The following is a 22,177-nucleotide window of genomic DNA, read 5'->3' on the forward strand; positions in this document are numbered from 1 at the left end:
AATAATGAATCAATTTACTGCTTAGTTTTAAGGGAAAAAAAAATTCTTCTCTCATGTGTTTGGTAATATAGTTTTTCCAAGATGAATGTCCAATTTCAAAGCATGTATTTATTTCAGTTTGATAGTGATAGCTTGGACATGACTTCAGTGTTTGAAGTGTATAGCTCTTTTTAAATAAGTTAAAACTTTAGCTAATTAGGCCTACTTTGATTTTTTTTTTAAATTCCTTTTTGAATTTTACATCTAAAAAAAATTCGAAGGGAGATAATGTCAGGCTTAAAAAAAATGTTGTACATTGAGTTATCAACCTTAGCGGAATAAGGGAGATATTTACGTTACGTTGTGGAAAGAGATGTTGACAAAGAAAGCAATGGAGGAGGATATAGCCCCGGTCACAGCTCTGGAACACAATTGTGCCAAACGAAAGCTGATTCTTCTATCATACCACAAAAGCAAAATGCCTGCTATGTATGTGGACAGGAATGTCTCTCCAGACTAGGGCTTTATGGTCACATGTAAAAGTGCTCAACGAGATCAACCATAGTAGTTCTAGACGGAGGGAGGCCAACACATCAACGTGAGCAGAATCAAGAGATTCGGTACATAAAATTCTTGTGAATAGCCCTTTTCTCAAAGCAAAAAAAGAAAAAAAAAGTTTGTTTTTTTTTATTATAAGAGTACCTTTTATAATCTTAATATAGTCAACTATCACCAAAATTAAAACAGTACACTATGTAATGAATGTTTTGTAATAGAAGGTGATCTGAGTCAGAAAGTGTCCATAGAGAATAGAAGCAAACAGTAACTAGCTTAAGGCATGTACACCTAAGGTCTAGGTGTTAGACCAAAGGAACCAGATCATGTCATCAAAAGCGTCTTGCGTTGTGTAACCTGCTCGACATATACGAATGTAAATGAAGATTGTAAAAAATGATTTCACTTTTTAACCAACCTAGTAACAAAGTTCAGAGTTCTAGTTGGAGAACTATATAGCCCAAACTAAGCCTGCTGCTGGTCTGTGTATAGTACGTGAAAATACAAGGTGCGATACTGCTACTCGCTTACCCAATCTTCCTTTGGCAAATAAATTATTTGGGGTCGGAAGTAAGTTTGTCTTTAAATTTTTAAAATTTATAAATGTATTTTTAAGTACACCCTTAAGCTGTAATTATTTTTTTTTTGGCAGAGTTTTGTGTTATTTAAACACAATAGAAAGTTATGTACTATCTTTGCAGACCAAGAAATCCATACAGTTTGAGCCACACTCATCATGACGACACTCAATGTATGTTAGAGCCATGGCAAAAAAAAAAATTGTTCATTAACCAGGCTTTAGCTATCATTGTTTTTTTTTATTCAAGGGAGAGCAGGCTGTGTTCATTCAATCTCTTAACACACAAAACTTCCTACAACCCTTTAACATTTAATTATTTACGCTATATTGGCATATTTCTAAACTTCTATTCTTCTGTATGTATTTCTACATGACCATAGGTATACTTTTCTAGTGTTACTAACATATACATTTTTATACAACTACATTTACATATTGCTACATTATCATACTTTTACATTTCTGTGCTTCGAAATATAACTTCTACATTACCATACTACTGCATTTCTACATTTTCATACTGAAAGAAGAAAGAAATATTTTCTTTTGATTTTACTGTTCTTTTAATTCTTTTATAGGCTTTCAACTCTGTCGGTCTGGTCAAAAGTGTGTACACGTTATTTCTTCCATACCCAATGCTATCTCAGATCAAGTTGAAATTTAGCACAATTATTTCTTTTACCTGACAAAACAAAAATCAATAAAAAAAAAAAAAAAAAACAATTAGTTAATTAACTATTTGTAATTAATTATTTTGTTTTGGTATATCAAACAAGGGAAAGAAGTGTAGGCTACTTGACCAATAATGTAGTACAAGTTAAATTAGTATCCTTTATACTCTGTAGAGAGAAAAGTTTGAAACTAACAATAGATAGCTATAAAACCTTTTATTTCCATAAGTATTTTACAGGCACAGTGTTTAGTGTAATGGCTTCAACCCTCGAGCACGCATTCAGGTCATTCATCTTAGTTTTGATCTATTACAAATTTTATTAAGGGACTGATCCAAATTAATTGATGCAACTACACTTCAAATAAGCTTTAAGTATTTCTTACGTATTTCTTGTTTCTCTTACTGTTCTAGATTAAAATTTCTTTCATGAAGCCAGTATAATTATGACTGTCAACCGAGAAGATAGTAGAGTCCCTCACCGCGAGTTAAGTGGATGGAGATCACTATCCTCTCCGACCCCCACGATGTCTGGCTGCAAAGAGCGTGGCCCAGACCTGCTCCCAGCTGCAACACGCTCAAATTAATCGGCTTCCCCGAGCTGCTAGCTTGATCTCTCTGTCCGACTTGCTGGCATTCATTTTGAGTGGGAGTTCTCTCCACTACTACCACCCTCCCCCCTCTCCCATTTCAGCTCTAACTTTAAAAGATAACCACGCAAGGTGCTAACAGTTGATGAGTGAGCTGGACGGATGTATCTCAGATATAAAAGGATAAAGACATTTTCTCGGTCGAAAGAATCTGTAGCTATAGGATTTCTCGATGTCGATAGTCTTTGGAGACGCATGACAAATTACACAATTTTTTCTTTTAAAACGTATATTTATAATTATTAAAGCAATTAATTTTCATCCACTTGATCTGATTGTTTCTTATAACCGCTGACAATCTTGAGACTGTTCGAATGATGAATGAAATGTGAATAATCAGTGCAGCAGGCAGCTTTCTTTACAAGCATAGCCGGCTTATGTTGTTTGCTTGTTTTAAATTACAGAATCTAGATCTATATCAGACAAAACTTTTACTTGTGAATGTTAAAACATACATTAGGCTACTAATTATACACGTAGATAAAAAGATAAAAGCACATTTCTTTTACCATCTTTTAGGACAAACATTTAAAAGAACTCAATACTTATAAATACATTTTCCACCATTTCTATAATACCAATATGTTACACCCACAACCGATTCACATCTTTCGAAAACAAAAATTATAACTTGATTTTAAATTAGTGCTTCCTTTTTTTTTTCTTAAAAATTTTTTTGATAAACACACAAAAAAATCTTTTTGTTTTAACCCTAAGCCTGCAGTCAAATAAACTAAACGATTCTATAATTGTTTTCTTCTCTTCTGGGGCTAACTTAGGTGGTGCTCGTGGGGAAAGGAGGAGTGGATTAGGCGCCCCAACAACTCCCACCCACATTTGAGTGTTTCGAGCTAAGCCTTGCGAGAATGTCTTGTTAAAACTCTGTGTCCTAGCGTACCTCTCTATCCTCACACCTGTCGGGGGGGGGGGGGTAATTATGACAGGAAGTTAACCCAACAAACCTGGAGACTGGCTAAAAGGTCTAGCAATCAAATATTTACTCTTGCAAGAAGTGACAGAAGCAACAATTCAACTGGCAGGGAAACAACACAGTTTTTAGCTATCTGTTTTATTAATTTCAAATCATATATTGAATACAAGCTATTGTTATAATATTCAGGATTGTGTTTAAGTTTATTTCATTTCAGAGTGATAGTATCATTCTATTATAATTACAATACTTTTCAATAATATGCCACAACTACAATGAACACAACAGACCCATGTTGTTGGTGTGTCAATGTATTGGTAATCTAAAACAAAAATAAATAATATATTCAATGCTTCTATGTAACAAACACGCTATTCACAGACGTTATATTTGATTGTAAGATTTGCAACTGTGCATTTGATATAGTGAGCTATTTCAAATAATAATTTTAAAAAAATTTGAGCTCTCGGATCAACTTAAGAGTTGAAGTGTTTGCTTTTGCTTTCAAATGTAGATCTGCATGTAAAGACTGTTTATTGTTATAGCTATAGGCTAGCTGCTTTCTTTATAATACAGTACTTTAGGGTTTAATAAAATAAATGTATCTGTTTGAAAGATTTCACTTAGTTACGACCCATACATTTTATTTTGTTATAAATTACTTTGTGATCTTTAAACCGTTTTGTAGTGTTTTGCACAATCGAATCTCAAGTTTTAGTGTTTTTCAGAATCGAATCTAAGTCGTAGAGAAACATTTAGGCACAAGATACAGTGGATGGTATTTTGATTAGGTGTAGACTTGATCTAGTTCGTGTACAAGTGAGATCCCCATCAGCTCCAATTACAATAATGTATAATAATTAATGTTTCCAGTTCTTTAGCTGCGGGAATTATCGATACATAAACCTCAAAGATAATATTTTGAAAGAAAAATCAATCAGAAACAAAAGGATCATCAGAAATGACTGAGGTAAACTGACTTATGATTTGAAAGCCCATTAGACTGTCTTTTAGATTCCAGTACATAATGACATTGTTACTTTTCAAATACATTTTGAGAATGACTTTGTAAAGAAATTTGTATAAAACGAAAGCTAATAATATAAGGGAAAAACATTGGATATTCTTACTAAAAAACGACAAAAAAAAAGTAATAAAAAAAAACAGCATTCATTTATTGTCTGTCAATATTTTACATCCTTAAAAACATTGTTTCCTTATATTAGAGTTCACGCCATATTTTTTGCTTGAACGAGACTATATGTGCACAAGTACAGGCTCTAAAGCATAAATATAATGCAAATCATACACAGGCCTAAAATATAAATACAAAAACATTTATGTTTAAAATTAACCCTATAATACTGTTTAATACATCAACAATAAAAACATGAAATATGACTTGTCACTTCTCAGCATTCCGGACTCAGTCTTACAGCCAAGTTATACATTTTTAAAAATTACATAATGAGCTATACCACCATTCAGAACTTTAACTTTATTATAAAACAAAGTTCCTCTATAAATAATTGTTTTCAATTGCTAAATACAAATTCTGTCCCACTGAATTCTGTACCAGCAAACTTGTGTCTATGCAAGTAGAGGAACAGACAAGTAGGTAAATTATTGTCACCAGATATGCAGCTAACAAATATAGCTAAAATGACAAAGTATGGCTTAGAAAAAATAACAGATATGACACTAGCAGTGGCTGATTATCTAAGGAGACTCTATTTAATTAAAGACTTCTAATTATGAAGAATTTTTTTATTATTATAAAGTGTCAGTGCGCTTGTCTTTATATTTTCTGTTTTTATTGAATTAGTACATTTAGTAGCTTCTTGTAGACAAACTATTTTAATTTATATATTGCAAATAGCATAAAGTATTGACTCATGTAAATCAAGGACTTGTGCAGTGAAAGAATTGTAACTTGCAAGTAATGTTTTATTGCTCTGTAATCTCTAGCAATAAAGAATGGTGTAGAATAGACCATATACTCATTATTATTGACTGGAAAATATTTTCTAGTCAGAAAGTAAGCAATTCTAGATGCGGATTTTTCGTTTCATATACAGTAAAATGGTGTCAGGGAGTAAGCTCAAGAGCAATACATATCACTGAACTTCATTAGTATTAGTGGTTGAAATTTGTTTTTGTTAACAATTAGAGGAATGAGGTACTCACCCCTTCCCGATCTTAAGTTTTTATTGAATTAGGGTTCTTGTACAAAGTTGCCTCACTGCCAGATAGATATATCCTTGGGATTCTCGCTCTCCTAACAGAGTAGATGCAGTGTGTCCACGTTCATAAGATATAAATACTAGCAATCCAAATAATGAGGTAGTTGGGAGAAAGATGAACACACAAAAAAATACTTGGATATGACAAAAAAAAAAAAAAAGAAAATATCAACATCAGCTTTACATCGACCTTTGGCCTATTAGAAGACCTATTGTAAGACCTATTGTTCCAATAGACCTATTGGAAGACCTTTTGTAAGACCTATTGTTCCAAAAGACCTGTTGGAAGACGTATTGTTCCAATAGACCTATTAGAAGACCTGTTGTAAGACCTATTGTTTCAAAAGACCTGTTGGAAGACCTATTGGAAGACCGATGACGTGAAATCCGTGCCCCAATCAAGAAGCTGAAATTCATACATGACGTAGGAGCGCACTGATTCCTAATCTTTGATCACGAGGCTGGTAGTCAACCAATCAGAGACTAAGCCTGCTGACTCTAAAAATAGTCTTCAACAAGCTCAACTACACCAACGTTGGTGATTGGCATTAAGATAAACTGGTCAAGTGACTTCTGATTAAGATTACAAGTTTCCAAAAATATTATCAGGGATTTCCAGGGCATGTTATATATGGAGATTTGTAAAGATCGATCACAATCAATAGAGCAAATATTGCTAAATTTTGAATTTTCTGGAAGAACTCCAAATAGCTCATAAAAAAATGACATTTAAATCTTTGACCTTAACAGTGAGCTTGACCTTAGATTTTAAGGTCAGATAAATAAAAGTTGTAACTCGCAGCGTAGACTTTCATTCGTGTTGTTGTTGTTTTAAATTAAAAAACAAATATGTAAAGTTTGAGTCAATGCAAAGTTTTAAACTACAGTTTACGCTAATTGTACTAGTGAATCCCTTTCCAAAAAAATCTGAGAGACACTGCAAGCGTTTAGTTGGCAGTATTAAAAATAATGGTATATTGTTTTTCCCTTCATTAATCACGATAACAGTTGTAACTAAACATTTTAACAAATGAGGACACTTTAAAAGACTTTAACAAAATAATACTAAAACGTTGGTAGGGTGACTCAGTATCGCTAGAAAGGGGATATTGGGGGGAAGCAGAGGTCCTTAGAGTGACATAGAGACATTAAAATTGTTTTCAATAGTCTTCACAAGACGAAAAAGTTTAGTCAAATACAGGCAATAAGGCCTTTGCTTTTTTTGTTTATTACAGAGTGAGATTAGACCGCATGGGATGCATGGCTTTTTTATATACCTTGATATCTGTAAACACAAATTTAAATTGGTTGTAATTATTCAAATATTTAAGCAACATATATTTTTTAATAACTTGAGAAAAGAAATTTTATGCACTGTAACATATAATACTAAATACGGTTTAGTTATATATACAAAATAAAGAGTGGCGAAGAATGTCCATTATATTCAATATGTCTGGTGCAACAGGTAAATTGTGAGTTCATTTGAGAAATAAGTGTACTAGTATTATCACAGCTCTGGGTTATCTCTCTTGGCCCCATCACAAACACCCCGGTAGCTTGCAGAGGAACTTGCCGCTGGTTTGATTCGCCACCTGTGAATGCAGAGAGGAAGGCTTAGTTAGATCGAGCCAGACTCATGAGGAAAAACACGGAAATAACATTTTTCTATTAGTTAGGAATAAGAGAGGCCATGTCACAACAAATAAAGGGAGACAAACATTTTAAACCTAATCGCAGAAATGTGAAGAATGATAAACATCTTCTAGAATGCAGCACGTTCGGTGCCAAATCTTTGCATTCAAATAGAACATTGAAAGCCAGGATTAAACTTCACTCTAAGAAATAATGAACAACCAAATGGTAGTATAGGTTTTATATTCAAATGGCCCAGGTCCAGGTCTCAATAATACAATATCAAGAGTTAATAGTTATAAAAAGAGGATCCATTCTTTCACTAGATAATTAGTAATTCATTTCTCTTTACCGCTTGAGGGTATCATCATGAAAACTGATACAATTCCATGTATTTGTTAAAGATAAGTTTTAGATAGATTCTATAATCTATGATTCATTTGATTTTGTTGTTGTTGTTTCTTTTTCTGGCAGTGTGCTGGAATAGCGAACTTTCAGAAGCCCTTCATTGTAAAACATCCTTCATCATTTGAACAGAAATCATACTTATCTAAAGTTCTGTTTTGATTTCATTGTATTTTTAACAAACGGAATTACACTTTATCATCGCCTTGTTCTTTATAATATACAAAATAATTAGTCAATTGACAAACATAAGAAACCTATAAACAGAAATTAAGATCAAGGGAGATAAGGTCTGCGTAACAATTGATAAAGAAGGACCTGTGTTAACGTACAATGTTTTAATTTATTAATTTTAACTAATATTTCAAACCAAAAATGCAAATGGTATCAAGATTTAAAAAAAAAAGATGGATAAGAGAATATAGGAACAATTTTAAACAAAATTACAAAGTATATGTACCTATCAAGAATGATAACTGTAATGGTCCCTGTGAGTCAAAGTCAAAATGACTCAGAGTTAAGGGAACTAGACTGAATATCTGTAGAGAAACCAAGTCTTCCCAATTGAGGATCTCCCGTTAAGTGAGGAATGTGAGAGTACCTATTAACCCCGTGTTGTTTGCGGTTAAAAGCTTTGAGGATGGCTTAGACTGGCAGGTGACTTTTTCCAAGTCAGATAGAATAACTCACAGGCCCTCCGCCCCCCAAAAAAACCTTCACGTGCGCGTCACAGGTCTATAAGTCTAGGAATTTTATCGAAAAAGTCGAGACAAGACTTTGATATCAGCCGTTCTCGTCTAGCTGTTTGGGTCGCAGGTCAAAGTTTAAAGGGTAGGCTACTGAAAGATGTATGTGGATTACCGGAGTCTAAACGTACATAAGCATGCAGTCTATGGTATAATAAAAAAAAAGGCAACCGAAAAATGGACGTAACTGGTCAGTAGAAAATTGTGGTGCTCCAACTTTTCATCACACTAAAGGACAAAGGTGTGCGTGTGTGTGTGTGCGTGTCTATGTTAATTGCTCTTGAAAAGAAAAGCCGCTATTGGTCAGTTGTATCCAATTTAGATCTCAAAAACTAAAAGCGCGATTGTAAATCCCATTCAAGTTTTCAAAAAACTAAATCTTTTGCTTTTAAAATTAAATATGCAAACTGTTTTTAACACGAGGCTAATCTTCCATTGAACCCTCGAGGAACATACATCAGAAAAGAGTTATCAACAGGAATATATCGCTGACAGCCTCTAGGGTACAGCTTTTAGACAGCTTCTCAGGAAGTTTCAATCAAAAGCAGAAAGTTGCTTGCCCCTTCTTCTTTCCTTACAACCACAACATCTATACGACGTAGTTTCGGCTTGTTGTGCGTCCAGTATTCACCTGCACTGCTACCTCAGTGCTACCTCAGAGAAACTAAAGTATTTTGTCCTATAAGACGTAGCAATGTGGAAGTGAAAGTAACACTCCTACATGGGAGCAGCTTTCAACGACAATGTGCAGTATTGGTGACAAACATCTCGTTGTTTGTCTTTCTTTGTTTCTATTCATGTCGGTTATCTTAATAAAGTTAATCAGAAAGAAAATCACTAGATTTTACAATCAGATCATTGGTATACAATTTAATGCTTCGCCAGGCTTTCTAAATTTATAGACGGGCGCTTGTTTTTTTTTTCTCCTTTCGAGTTTCACTTATAAATGTTTTAATTACGAGAACATAATATTTTTTGTTTGTGTGTATAGTTAATATATTGTACATATGGCCGAAAGAGACCTTATATAGACAACCAGCTGAAAACGTTACAAAATACATTGGACACGAACGAGATTATGGATTGATCTTAAGCAAATCGCCTTATTTTAATCTACATTTACCACAAACAAAGAAAATTGTGGTGATATAAATTAATGTTTATAGTGCTGAGCTGTTTTAAAATGACAGCATTCAGAATGGAATTACGATTCCGATGATTAGAGGCTGAACTACCATACGCATATTAAAGGTTTCTAATAATTTGAATAAAAAAAAATATAGTGAAAAAAATAAGTCTCAAGAAGAGACTTTATTATTATTATTATTATTATTGTTGCATGAGTCTGAGTGGAGTTAGCTGTCTTGGCGCTTTTTGTTGTTATTGTGTCTGCATACAGCCCCCACCACGCACCAAGAAGGCAGCAGTGTAGGCGGGGAGCTGGCCAGAGAGAAGGCACGAAGACAACAGTTTTAAATTCCTGGCGCCCCGAGGTCAAATCTTACGTAGTGGAGGTCTCCCCGATGTTTGCTCGCCCCCATGAGCTCCGCCAGCCCCAGTGTTGTTTCTGCGAATCTGGTAACCAGGGGCGGACCCGGCGGGAGGGGAAAGCTGACTGGGAAAAGCAAATGTCTGTGGAGTTAGCCAAACATGACACAATAACGTGCCGTTCACAACATGGGCAAGTGTACGTCTCTGCAGTAACAAACAATGGGGGAAGTGCTCCCTTACCTCCCCCCCTCCCCCCCCCTCCCAGGTAGTCAGGTGTATCATACCATTCCGGTGATATATTTTAGGAAGAGCCTTGATCTTAAAGTATATTCACTAACAATAGTATGTAAATTATATTATTATCGTTTGTTTTTGTAATCATAGCTCACCCTGAGCTTATAATTTGGCACCGACAGAATGGAAATAAATAATAGTAGGCCTACAACAACATTCTTTGTATTCTCCCATTACAGTCTTCCATGAAGACATTATTAGAATGTTGTTGTTCTTCTGCAGTATTGCCCCTTTTATCGACAAGAATCTAATTGGTATAGATATGGTATCAACTCTCTTCAAAGCAGTTGTCATCATCCCTTCACTCAACTAACACTATGAAACATAAACATAGATCATTTATTTCAATGGATCGTAATTGTCGTTTCATATCATCAAGTAGAATTTGTAATTCATCCGATTATCATTTTTAGGTTTGTTTGAATATTGTTTGATAATGGCTGTAACACTACTGAGTTAAGGAAAGATGTGTTCTGTTCTTACTGTTGTAGATGTTAGTAGTTACTGTTGTAGATGTGGTCTTTTAGTAGTTACTGTTGTAGATGTGGTCTGTTAATAGTTACTGTTGTAGATGTCTGTTAGTAGTTATTGTTGTAGTTGTGGTCTGTTAGTAGTTACTGTTGTAGATGTGGTCTTTTAATTCTTACTGCTCTGTTAGTTCTAATTGTTGAAAATGTGATCTATTAGGTTTTACTGTTGAAGGCGTGATTTGTTAGTAGATACTGTTGTAGACTTGGCGGCCTGTTAGTAGTTACTGTTTATAAGGGCACACTGCTAGTAGTTCAGGATATTTTTAAAGGAAGACAGCAGACCAAGATCCTAAGTAGTTCGGTGTCAGACTAAAACTGATCAAACGTCATATCAGATTGTTTGTATGCTTGCTTTACATTCTTTTCCTGCAGAGTTGAAGATAATCTAGTTCCTAGTCCAAACCTCCCGCATGAGGGCGGGGGATGACAATGGACAGGGTATGAACCCTCGACGGAACGACAGTCCAGTGCGAATACCGCGCGACCAGATTGTTAGGAACCAAGTTCCGCTAGTTAAAGGGCCGACATGACGAACTTTTAGCCTGTCAAGAATAAACCATGGTAGCCTATACAGACAGTGTAAACCATGGTACCCTATATAGACAGTGTAAACCATGGTACCCTATATAGACAGTGTAAACCATGGTAGCCTATATAGACAGTGTAAACCATGGTAGCCTATATAGACAGTGTAAACCATGGTAGCCTATATAGACAGTGTAAACCATGGTAGCCTATATAGACAGTGTAAACCATGGTAGCCTATATAGACAGTGTAAACCATGGTACCCTATATAGACAGTGTAAACCATGGTAGCCTATATAGACAGTGTAAACCATGGTAGCCTATATAGACAGTGTAAGTTCACTCTAAACAAACAACAGCTAAAGACATGGTCTGTTCAAGCTTTGCTGGTTTGTTTGTCTAACTATTCAATATATTTTAGACACGTTTGAAACTGGACCTTTTGTTTCGTTCAATCTTGACTTTCAAGTCTACAAGCGAAAACAACAAACCATACAAATACATTCCTATAATAATGTAGTCTGGAGTATGTATCAAGCAGCCTATATGCCTACACACAACATCATAAGGATATACCTTGATGGGAAATTGACGTAATTTTGACGAATGTTAAATATAACTGATTGTGTGTGTGGGCAAGTGTTAGTGTGAAACATCTAAAGAAAGAAACTTTTATTTCTAACAATTTTCAAATCACAGAATCCTAAACATTGTAAGTTTATGCAGCTGGGTCAGTTGACCTTACCTTGTGAAGGCGTAGGGAATAATTGAAAAGGACGTAATCACTTGATCAACGTACATAGTTTGAAATAATAAAACACTCAGGTTTTTTTTTCTTGTTGTTTTGTGCACAGTTTGAAATAGAAAAGTTGGCAGACTTCCTAATGCACTCCGGGAAAAAATAAATAGAGTACATGTATGATGTAGATAGATTTAATTTAAACATAAATTAGACATAATTGACAATTTCGGTTTTAATTGACGGTCCCGGAAAGAAACATCATGAAAACTTTTATAGCAAAAAAAAAAAGATGAAATTGATTCTCAGCTCTATATTACATTTAGAACAAAAAAAAAAAAACACGCAGTTCCTAAAACAGCTCAACATGAAGGCAAACTATTATGCGAGAATGTAAAAATTTGAAATATTTTCTCAGTTGTTTGTAGCAATGTATTAGGCATTAATTAAGAAAAATGCAACTATTAATTTTCCAAAAATTCTCCTGAGATATGAACTATTATCTCCACTTTGAAACTGTAATTATTCAACCTCTTACATCTGACACGCTCCCACAGCATGCTTTGCACGCTCTCATCTCTGAACAATAGCCTAAAGCCTGGTTACTGCTAGCTAGTCTAATCCCTGTCTTGGTCGTGTATGCTCGTCTTTAGTTATCAATCGCTTGTCCCGTCCATCTGCCTACTATTAAACAAAACAAACTTATGAAGACATTCTGGATATCATTTTGAATCGCAATAAAATATATGTATATAGCTAGATAAACATTTTGTGTAGAACTATCTCGGGAATATACAAATATGAAAACAGAAGAGAGGACGAAAAGGTTAACGAGTCCTTATTGGATGATGTTTAAAAGAAACATCAAACTTTTATACAAAAGTATAGATCTATTAAAACAACAATGCTTTTCAAGCATAAAACATCATGATAATAGTTTTTTTTTTAAATTGTCAAACATTTATTATTACTAAATCAGTATCACTAATAACTAAGCATGAAAGTAGCGCTATATAAAAGCTATAATAATAATAACAAAAAAAAAAACAAAAAAAAAAATTAAAATTATTATTTTCTTATCTTATATACTACAGACGTTACTTCAAAAAAGAAGATAATTACGTCCTATGTAAGGCTCACGAAAAAAATTTTCATCTGTTTACGGTCGAGTGAAAAATGGGGGGGGGGGGGGGGAAAGGGGGTCCCTATGGCGTCTGGAGAAAATATTTTTTGCTAGAGTTACGATCTAAACAATTAAACTTAAAAATTTTTCTATCCTTCTATCGCACTATCTGAATCAAAGACCAATTAAGATTTTTTCGCCCTACCTTTTTAACTTATTGTAGACCTATAACAAAAAAAAAAAGATGCTATTCAAAAAATGGATCCTGTATTCGAGATTACATTTACGAGAGTTGAGTAAAATTGATGAATGTGCTATAACCTTTGACTCCTGACTTTTTTTAGAAATAGAAAGGTTTACGAATAATTATGTGGTAGGATTATATAATCAAAATCGTCAATGCTCTTCGATTATCCTTTTTCAAAATGATACTATTCTAAATGTAGTTTTTAATTCTTACAATTTAAACAAATCAACTGCAAAAATTGAGATTTCTATTCTGCAGACATCTTCTCGTGGAACGAGAGATAACATTAGAGAGAAAGAACAGACCAGGCAGAAGAAGGATAACAAGAACATCATTTTGCATTGAAAACAAACATAAAAGCCTGATTTCTTTTTCAAAAGACATTGCAGATTAAATAGCAACAAATCATGAGCTCTAGGGCGAGGGGAGAGGGGGCAGTAACTGCGTATTTCAAGAGATTATTCTAGGATTTCACATAAGGCCAGCGTTTATTTTTGTTTGTTTTTCTAAGATAATGTTAAGATAATAGAAAGGCAAATACCAAAACGTGAGACGCACTCTCCATTAACCTCTGACTACTTTCCAATAACTTTTTTTTTTCTTTTTGACTTTTATTTTAACTTTTTTTTTTCATTTCACTAGGGGGCGGAGCGAGTGGGAAAAAGGGAGTGTTCGTTGTGTTTATTCTAAAACTAGACTTTACTAGACTGAAAATCAAGTGGATTGTGTTCGCGTTTTCGTCACGTACTTCACAGTGTAAACATTTATTTTTCAACTAGAGACTCTTACATGTATTTGTAAAGAGAAATTGTTATAGCCTTTTGTTTCCTTTGTAAAGAAGAATGGTTACATTAATACTCATTAGACTGTTGTTGTTTTACAACATCCGCTATGCACCAGTGGAGTTTCGTGCCCTGGATTAGGGGGAATGGTTTATGGGAGAAGTATAAGATATAAGTAATCCTTCAAGCTTAACCTTTTAAATGTACGCACTACGCAACTATTTGTTGTTATTTTTTAACAAAATCTTGCGTTTTGTTACATAATTTAAGTCCAAGCCATGCATCGTCATAGACTGTGCTGGATTAACCTATTGGCTACAGAAGCTATAGCTTAAGGCCCTCACGCCTCCAATCAACTGGGCACCCACCCACACTTGCCTGGGCACCCACCCACCACTCTAGCCTGCTGCCACCCCCAAATATTGTTCTGAAGAAAAAAAAAGCATAGTCTAAATCCAGTCCTAGTCATGACTAACACAAAACTGAATATTTGATTTATAAACTGCAATTAGGAATCTGTAGTTGATGTTTTCTTTTTAGTAAGAGTATTTCTGTGGGTGCCAGGACAGTAAATGCAGTTCTTCATAGGTCGACATTCATGTCTGGATACCAAAGTTTTCTTTCCTGAGCGAAAAAGTGGCTTGGATAAATGGATCGGCCATGTAACGTCTGTCAACCTTGATGGTGTTAATTAAATTACACTTGGCAACAACTTATTTACAGAAGAGACAGAAAGAGAGAAAAACACAGAGAGAGAGAGAGAGAGAAACAGAGAGAGAGAGAGAGAGAGAAACAGAGAGAGAGAGAGAGAGAGAAACAGAGAGAGAGAGAGAGAGAAAAACAAAAGAGAGAGAAACAGAAAGTAAGAGAGCGAGAAGCAGAGAGAGAGAGAAACAGAGAGAGAGAGAAATAGAGCGAGAGTAATAGAGAGAGAGTGAGAGAGAAAGAGAGAGAGAAACAGAGAGAGAGAGAGAAACAGAGAGAGAGAGAGAAAAAGAGTCAGAGCGATAGAGAGAAACAGAGCGAGAGAGAGAGAGAGAGAGAGAGTAGAGACTTAATACATAGGAGCTTCACTCCCGTTTTCCCTTGGAGATTAACTCCTGAAGCCTTAGTACTACAAGTAAGTGCAGATTTTGAATCGAATGGAATTCTCTAAACAACAATTTAATTCTGACCTAAAAACCGCGAAACAGAATTTTTGAATTTGTCAGTTCTGAGATTTTGTACACGTGAATATCCCATAATGCATATGACTTCTGTATGAATACATGAATCAGTGTAACGAATAGTTGCTCACACCGAACGCACTAAGCCAAAATAATCAATTTCATTTGGTCTGAGTTTTTGAGCGCATCCCTAGCTCTCGGGGCCTCCTCGATGGGGAGTGTGCTACATTGCTCGTCCTACGAGTGTGACTATCCTCTCCACTGCTACGTGTTAGGTCCCCGATCCTATCTCGAGGTTTCAGATAAGTCGAGGATTATCGAGACAGTTAATCGGGTGTTGATGTAGTGCGACTGGCGAAAGGAATAAATGTTTTCAGTTCTGACGGGGTGCCGAGGGAGAAGGAAGGGGGATGGTGTGGGTCGGCTCGGGAAGAGTTGTAAAATAAAAAAGAAATGAGGGGGGGGGGGTATAAGAGCGGGAAAGTGAGAGGATGGTCTGGGGTGGGGACTCGGTGGTTGGGAGGAAGACGTTCAGAATGAATATTTTTATTTTCTTCTGAGAACTGAAGAGCGGTACATGGCGATGTGTTTAGACGAGAAAGTTCGTCCGTTTATTTGATAACAATCTTTATGTCATCTGCTTCCGACAGCTTCACGGATAATATTACAAGATTTTAAAAGTCAACGCAGAGATAATGTTACAAGATAATTGAAGCAATCTTAAAGATAATATTCCAAGATAATTGAAGTAGGCTAATCATAGAGGTAATAAGTCAAGATGGTCATTGCAGAGTAAAGGCAAATTATAAAACTAACAGTAAATTAGCAGTTGAATATATTAAAAATGCACTATAAGATTGGTCTTTGTATGCTGATAGAACGTATGTTTTTAAATTTAAACAAATTAAAAAGTGATTTAATTTGCAGTATAAAATAATTTTTTAAATAATGAATAGAACAAGATCAAAGAAAACAAGGTTACAAGATAGTTTGTGTGCAAACAGAAACTCAGAATAGACCCCCGAAGTGATTCACTCAGGCAGGTAAAAAGGCAGATTTCAATAGTTGCAGCATGACTATCAGATGATCAAGAACAACAACCCAGTCTACGTGGGAATGTCGAAAGTGCTGCCGATATTATTGTATTGTTAATCTTATCTTATATATTACAGACGTTACTTCAAAAAAGAAGATAATTACGTCCTATGCGTTTCATGTGTCAATCTAGTCAAGCATGTTAATCAATGACTTAAACTTTCCTGACTGATTCAGGCAACCTATTTCATTCTCTAATGGCACTAGGCAAAACAATAACAACAACAACAAAAAAAAACATCTATATATTTAATTCTCTTCTTCGCTCAAGAATTTGGACGAGAAGAAGAAGTAAAGGAAAGATCACTCTCTCATTTCTGCTGAGCCTTGCGTGTAGCTAAGTCATACAGTGTATCATGAAAATTTTATTTCCTACATAGATCACACTCAATAGCAACAATCAACAAATGTTTCAATCTATCTACGAGAATTGTTGAGCTAAAGTAATTCTTCATTAGTTTGAGGCGCGAGAAGCTTCTTTCACCAGATTACACAATTACGGCTAATGCATAATGCCGTTTTTATTTATCGCACGTAGGATTGCCGTTTTCCATATTGAATGACACCCCAAAATAACAATTTTTGTCTATATATTTCATGAGATTTGTATGAGTTTTCAAAAGATTTTTAATAATTTCCGGAGATTTTCATTACTTTTTCATATATTTTGCAATTTCAGGAAATTTCCAGGAGCTCCTGGTAAATAAAGCGGCCGCGAGAAATCTGTTATAAGTTATAAAATGGTTTAATTTAATAATTTATATACATAGAATTAGCGCAGGTCCTATGAAAGTGCGGGGCACACTGCCGACGCAAAGGTTGCAGTGGCCTAAGGCCGGCTCTGCAAAATAGCGGCGTATGCTACGCCGCCGGTCGACTAGTTCATAATATTAGTCTAACACCAATACGATTGCTTGAAATTCTGAATTTAGAATCCCCCAACTCTGTACACAGTTATAGAAAACAAGAAGACGTTACAAGAGAGATAACTTAATAGAATATAGAAGAGAGTAGAATATACACAGTTATAGAAAACAATGAGATAGAAGAGACAACTTGTTAGTACAGGATATAGTGTAGAATCACTGTAGAATGTACACAACTATTTGAGAGAGGTGAAACAGAGTACTGGTTCTTGAACCTGGTGATTTGGTGTCTAACTTTAGGGGGTTTCTTTGTCATTGCACCTGGCCACGGAGGCGTGAGAGGGCTAGATGAGGAGGGAATGGAAAGAGAGAAAGAGAGAGAGAGAGAAAGAGAGAGAGAGAGAGAAAGAGGGAGAGAGAGTTTAATGAAGACAAATGGGATTACAGAGTGAAGATAAGAAGTGGTCTCAATGGTGGAGAGGTTTCCGTCAAGTCACTCCTTTTTGTAGGCTACAATCAAAACGTGATGAAGAGACGAGGCCGGATGAAAATAAAGAAATCATGCAGTGGAATGCGTGACTAGAGAGAGAGAGAGAGAGGATGTGGCAGGGAAAGAGGGAGATAGAGAGGGAGAGATAGAGTAAGAAAAGAGTGTGTGAAAGAAAGGATGAGAGAGGGGGAGAGGGAGAATACGAGACAGAGTGTGTGAGAATGAAAGATAACACGTGTGAGCGAGAGAGAGAGGGGGGAAAGAGAGAGGAGAGAGAGGGAGAGAGAGATTGAAAGCGGGGTAGAAATCACAGAAGCAGGGAGGCAGAGAATGGAGAAAACAAAGTCTGGATAGATGGAGTATCGAGACAGAGAGAGAGAAAGATTAAGTTGTAGTAAAAGGAGGCCAGACTTTGAATGACACAAGTGATTAGGTAATAGAGAGACAAATAGGTGGGACAAAATTGCTATCTTGAGAAACAGACAAGCCAAGAACTGAAGACAGAAAGATGTATTGACAGAACCATGGGGCGTGAGCAAGACCAAGACATTAAAATAATGAAAGGGAGATGACTGGTAAGATACGCCCTTGCACAATAAAAAGTAGTGGATTTAAGATTTACAGAAGTACTGAGTGAGCTTTATATACAAAGCAAACAAAATATGAGAAAAAGAGAGCGAGAAAGAGAGAGATAGATAAACAGAAAGAAAGAGATAGAGCAATTAAATAGGGAGGTTCATAATGGTCATTTATGCGATCGGAAAAAACAAAACGCCAAAAAAGTAATTTTTAGTGGTTCATTGAAAGTTAAGAGGTATGAACATCTATAACTGGCCCATAAATATTGATTCTCCACCAAGCAGCTGGATCAAAGCACTGGCCACCAAAAAAGCCCTCTAGAAGAAAAACTCCACAGACATCTTCCTGATCTGGAAACCACTGCGCAGTTCATCTCAGTTATTAGTTTAGTCATCTGAACTCTCCAATGAGAACGAAGAAGAAGAAACAAGACATACACTAATATTAAAAGGCAAAAGGGGAATTGGGAAAAGAACATTGTCTCTCGACTGCTTTAATTGTCTTGCCTTCGTAAGAAGTTGGTTTCTTGATTATCGTTAATAGGTTTCCAATCAAGAAAAAAAAATCTGAGTCTGGAATGATGAGAAAGGTTTTAAAAAAATTGGATGAAGTTTGTTTTCTTAATTTCCATTGCGCTCATTACTGGAAGGTGAAGACATGAAAAAAAAAATAGACTTCTGCTCAGGAAACGTCACAACAAAAAATCAATGCTAATGGATTTTTAAAAGGGCTGCGACATATTGTCTTTAACATGCATCCACACTGCCACACATCCACACTTCTACACTACCACACTGCCACACATCCACACTTCTACACTACCACACTGCCGCACTTCCAGTATTTAATGGAAGAAAAAGAGAGCACTTAATTTCCAATTCCAATGTTATCCTTTCTTCACTGCTGCTAAGCTAAGCTATTAGCAGTGTGATGTACTCTGGGAAGAGAGCTATAGGAATTTAGACTTTATTAAAGACCTGGACTGTTTCTACCTCGCAGTTTATCTCGATATTCTACGAATATTTCTCATCGCGTGAACAGTGCTTTAATTATTTAAACTAAACTAAAACTTCCAAGTTAGTTCATGTCTCATGTCATTAGAAATGTGCTAAGTTTGGACACTAAAACTTCCATGTTAGTTCATGTCATTAGAAATGTGCTAAGTTTGGACACTAAAACTTCCATGTTAGTTCATGTCATTAGAAATGTGCTAAGTTTGGACACTCTAACTTCCAAGTTAGTTCATGTCATTAGAAATGTGCTAAGTTTGGACACTAAAACTTCCATGTTAGTTCATGTCATTAGAAATGTGCTACGTTTGGACACTCTAACTTCCAAGTTAGTTCATGTCATTAGAAATGTGCTAAGTTTGGACACTAAAACTTCCATGTTAGTTCATGTCATTAGAAATGTGCTACGTTTGGACACTCTAACTTCCAAGTTAGTTCATGTCATTAGAAATGTGCTAAGTTTGGACACTCTAACTTCCAAGTTAGTTCATGTCATTAGAAATGTGCTAAGTTTGGACACTCTAACTTCCAAGTTAGTTCATGTCATTAGAAATGTGCTAAGTTTGGACACTCTAACTTCCAAGTTAGTTCATGTCATTAGAAATGTGCTAAGTTTGGACACTCTAACTTCCATGTTAGTTCATATCATTAGAAATGTGCTATGTTTGGACACTCTAACTTCCATGTTAGTTCATATCATTAGAAATGTGCTAAGTTTGGACACTCTAACTTCCAAGTTAGTTCATGTCATTAGAAATGTGCTAAGTTTGGACACTCTAACTTCCATGTTAGTTCATGTCATTAGAAATGTGCTAAGTTTGGACACTAAAACTTCCAAGTTAGTTCATGTCTCATGTCATTAGAAATGTGCTATGTTTGGAAACAAAAACTGTTTTATTTTATTTGTTTCGGAAGCTCCTTGAAATTTATTTTTTTTACGTCTTGAACCCAAACCTCTTGCAATGATGGCAGCGGGCAGGCTTTGAACTCGGGATCATGGTGGTGACAATGCAAAGCACATACAAAGTCAGCAATTGTAAAATTTAATTAATTCTAATACATTTCATAACTTTTTTAAAATAGAAATTCTGTCTCGCAAGTTTAATATCCCTGGTGTGTAAAAGGTTTCGACATATCTATCAAATCTTTTTACAGTTCTTCTTACTAGCTTGCAGATCTTTAACTTCAGGACACTGGGTGTAGGACCGGGGCCCTGACTGGGTGTAGGACCGGCAATGACTGGGTGAAACTTGGACACGGGTTAGTAAAAAAGGCTCTAACGATTTTCCTTGAATTTTGACAGTTTGTGTATATCTTTGGGAAAAAAAATATAACTATCTTATTGGCCACACAGAGAAAACTCTGGTTTGACCATTATAGTTTTACAAAATATAATCATCTTAAATAAAATTAGTTATTTTGAACACTTATTCTTCAAGCATTTCCGCACTCGACTGAACTGCTTGAATCAATAGACGTTCTAAAACATGTATGTGCGCTGTGTCCTATGTAGGAATGAGCTGGACTGTATCAGAAGAACTCGATTGTGCAAGAACACTGGAAAGACTCCTTGCAATATTGAAGCATTTTAGGAAGTGAATAGCTTGTGAAGTCATAGACCATCATTAGCCAGGAGGAATCGATTAAATAAAAACTAATTAAAATGTTACTTATTTATAATTTTTTTAATTATTAAAATTAGCTTATTATAGTCCAACCTTTGTATAGGATTAAAGTTAGCTTATTACAGTCCTACCTTTGTATAGGATTAAAGTTAGCTTATTATAGTCCAACCTTTATGTAGGATTAAAGTTAGCTTATTACAGTCCAATCTTTGTGTAGGATTAAAGTTAGCTTATTACAGTCCAATCTTTGAATAGGATTAAAGTTAGCTTATTACAGTCCAACCTTTGTGTAGGATTAAAGTTAGCTTATTACAGTCCAACCTTTGTGTAGGATTAAACTTGATTAAAGTTAGCTCATTACAGTCCAACCCTTGTGTAAGATTAAAGTTAGCTTATTACAGTCCAACCTTTGTGTAAGATTAAAGTAAGGAAACTACAAACCTGTTTAAAAGAGAACTTGCACGTTTTTTTCCTAACTGAACACGCTTGTTTTCTTATGCACTTGCCGAATTTTTTGATGCACCGGAAGTCGTTCTTACGGCACTTAGGACAGTTCGGAACATGCTGGAATGAGCAAGCACTGCAAGATGTGTGCTGACACCGACCTTGACACTCATTGATGACCTCTACAACTTCACTGTGAAGAGATATGAAACAAATAATTTAAGAAAAAAAGTTAAATTCATTTCTTCTCTATTTTCAAATATAATGGACAATTAAACATTCGTATTTTATTTTTTCATAAATTTGTAAAAAAAATTATATTAAATAGAAAGCGTTTCTTTGCATTCGTAGGACTGAACACAAACAAAAAAACAATTAACTACTATAAGGATTGAACCAACGACATTCGGGCTAATGGTACGATACTTTAGCCAAATGAGCTAACCAGCCATACAACAAACGGTGAAACATAAATATATAGGCTAGAGATAGATCTATAAATAGCATCTAAACAGAATTAGATGAGAGGAATAAATAGGAACATTATTAAATCGTTCTTTCGTGTAAAAAGATGTGAAGATAAACCTTTCCCAGGTTATAGACAACATCTCTTCCAGGAATTCAGTTAAATCTGCTGATACCTTCAAGGCCCTCAACATCCTTAGAAGATTCTCGTTGCCTGTCAGTGGGCGGTACCGATGCAGACCTGCCACATCACCAGAACATTTCTCAGTGAAAACTGTTATAGGGACTACATTGAATTGTGTTTCTCTCTA

The 22,177-nt window shown here is 35.3% G+C and overlaps 1 protein-coding gene across 1 annotated transcript in view; it reads right to left on the reverse strand.

The window, feature by feature from the left end:
* Positions 1 to 4,516: 4,516 nt before the first annotated feature.
* LOC129925716 (cysteine-rich motor neuron 1 protein-like) overlaps positions 4,517 to 22,177 on the reverse strand; it is a 51,102-nt gene continuing 33,441 nt past the window's right edge. Inside the window, exons 5-6 of the mRNA XM_056025882.1 lie at positions 21,399 to 21,594; positions 4,517 to 7,203 (exon numbers count right to left, since the gene is read on the reverse strand). Coding sequence (XP_055881857.1) covers positions 7,150 to 7,203; positions 21,399 to 21,594 — 250 coding nt within the window. The 3' untranslated portion in view covers positions 4,517 to 7,149. The remainder of the gene's footprint in view (positions 7,204 to 21,398; positions 21,595 to 22,177) is intronic.

This window comes from Biomphalaria glabrata, chromosome 1 (assembly GCF_947242115.1).
Source record: "Biomphalaria glabrata chromosome 1, xgBioGlab47.1, whole genome shotgun sequence".
NCBI classification, from domain to species: Eukaryota; Metazoa; Mollusca; class Gastropoda; family Planorbidae; genus Biomphalaria; species Biomphalaria glabrata.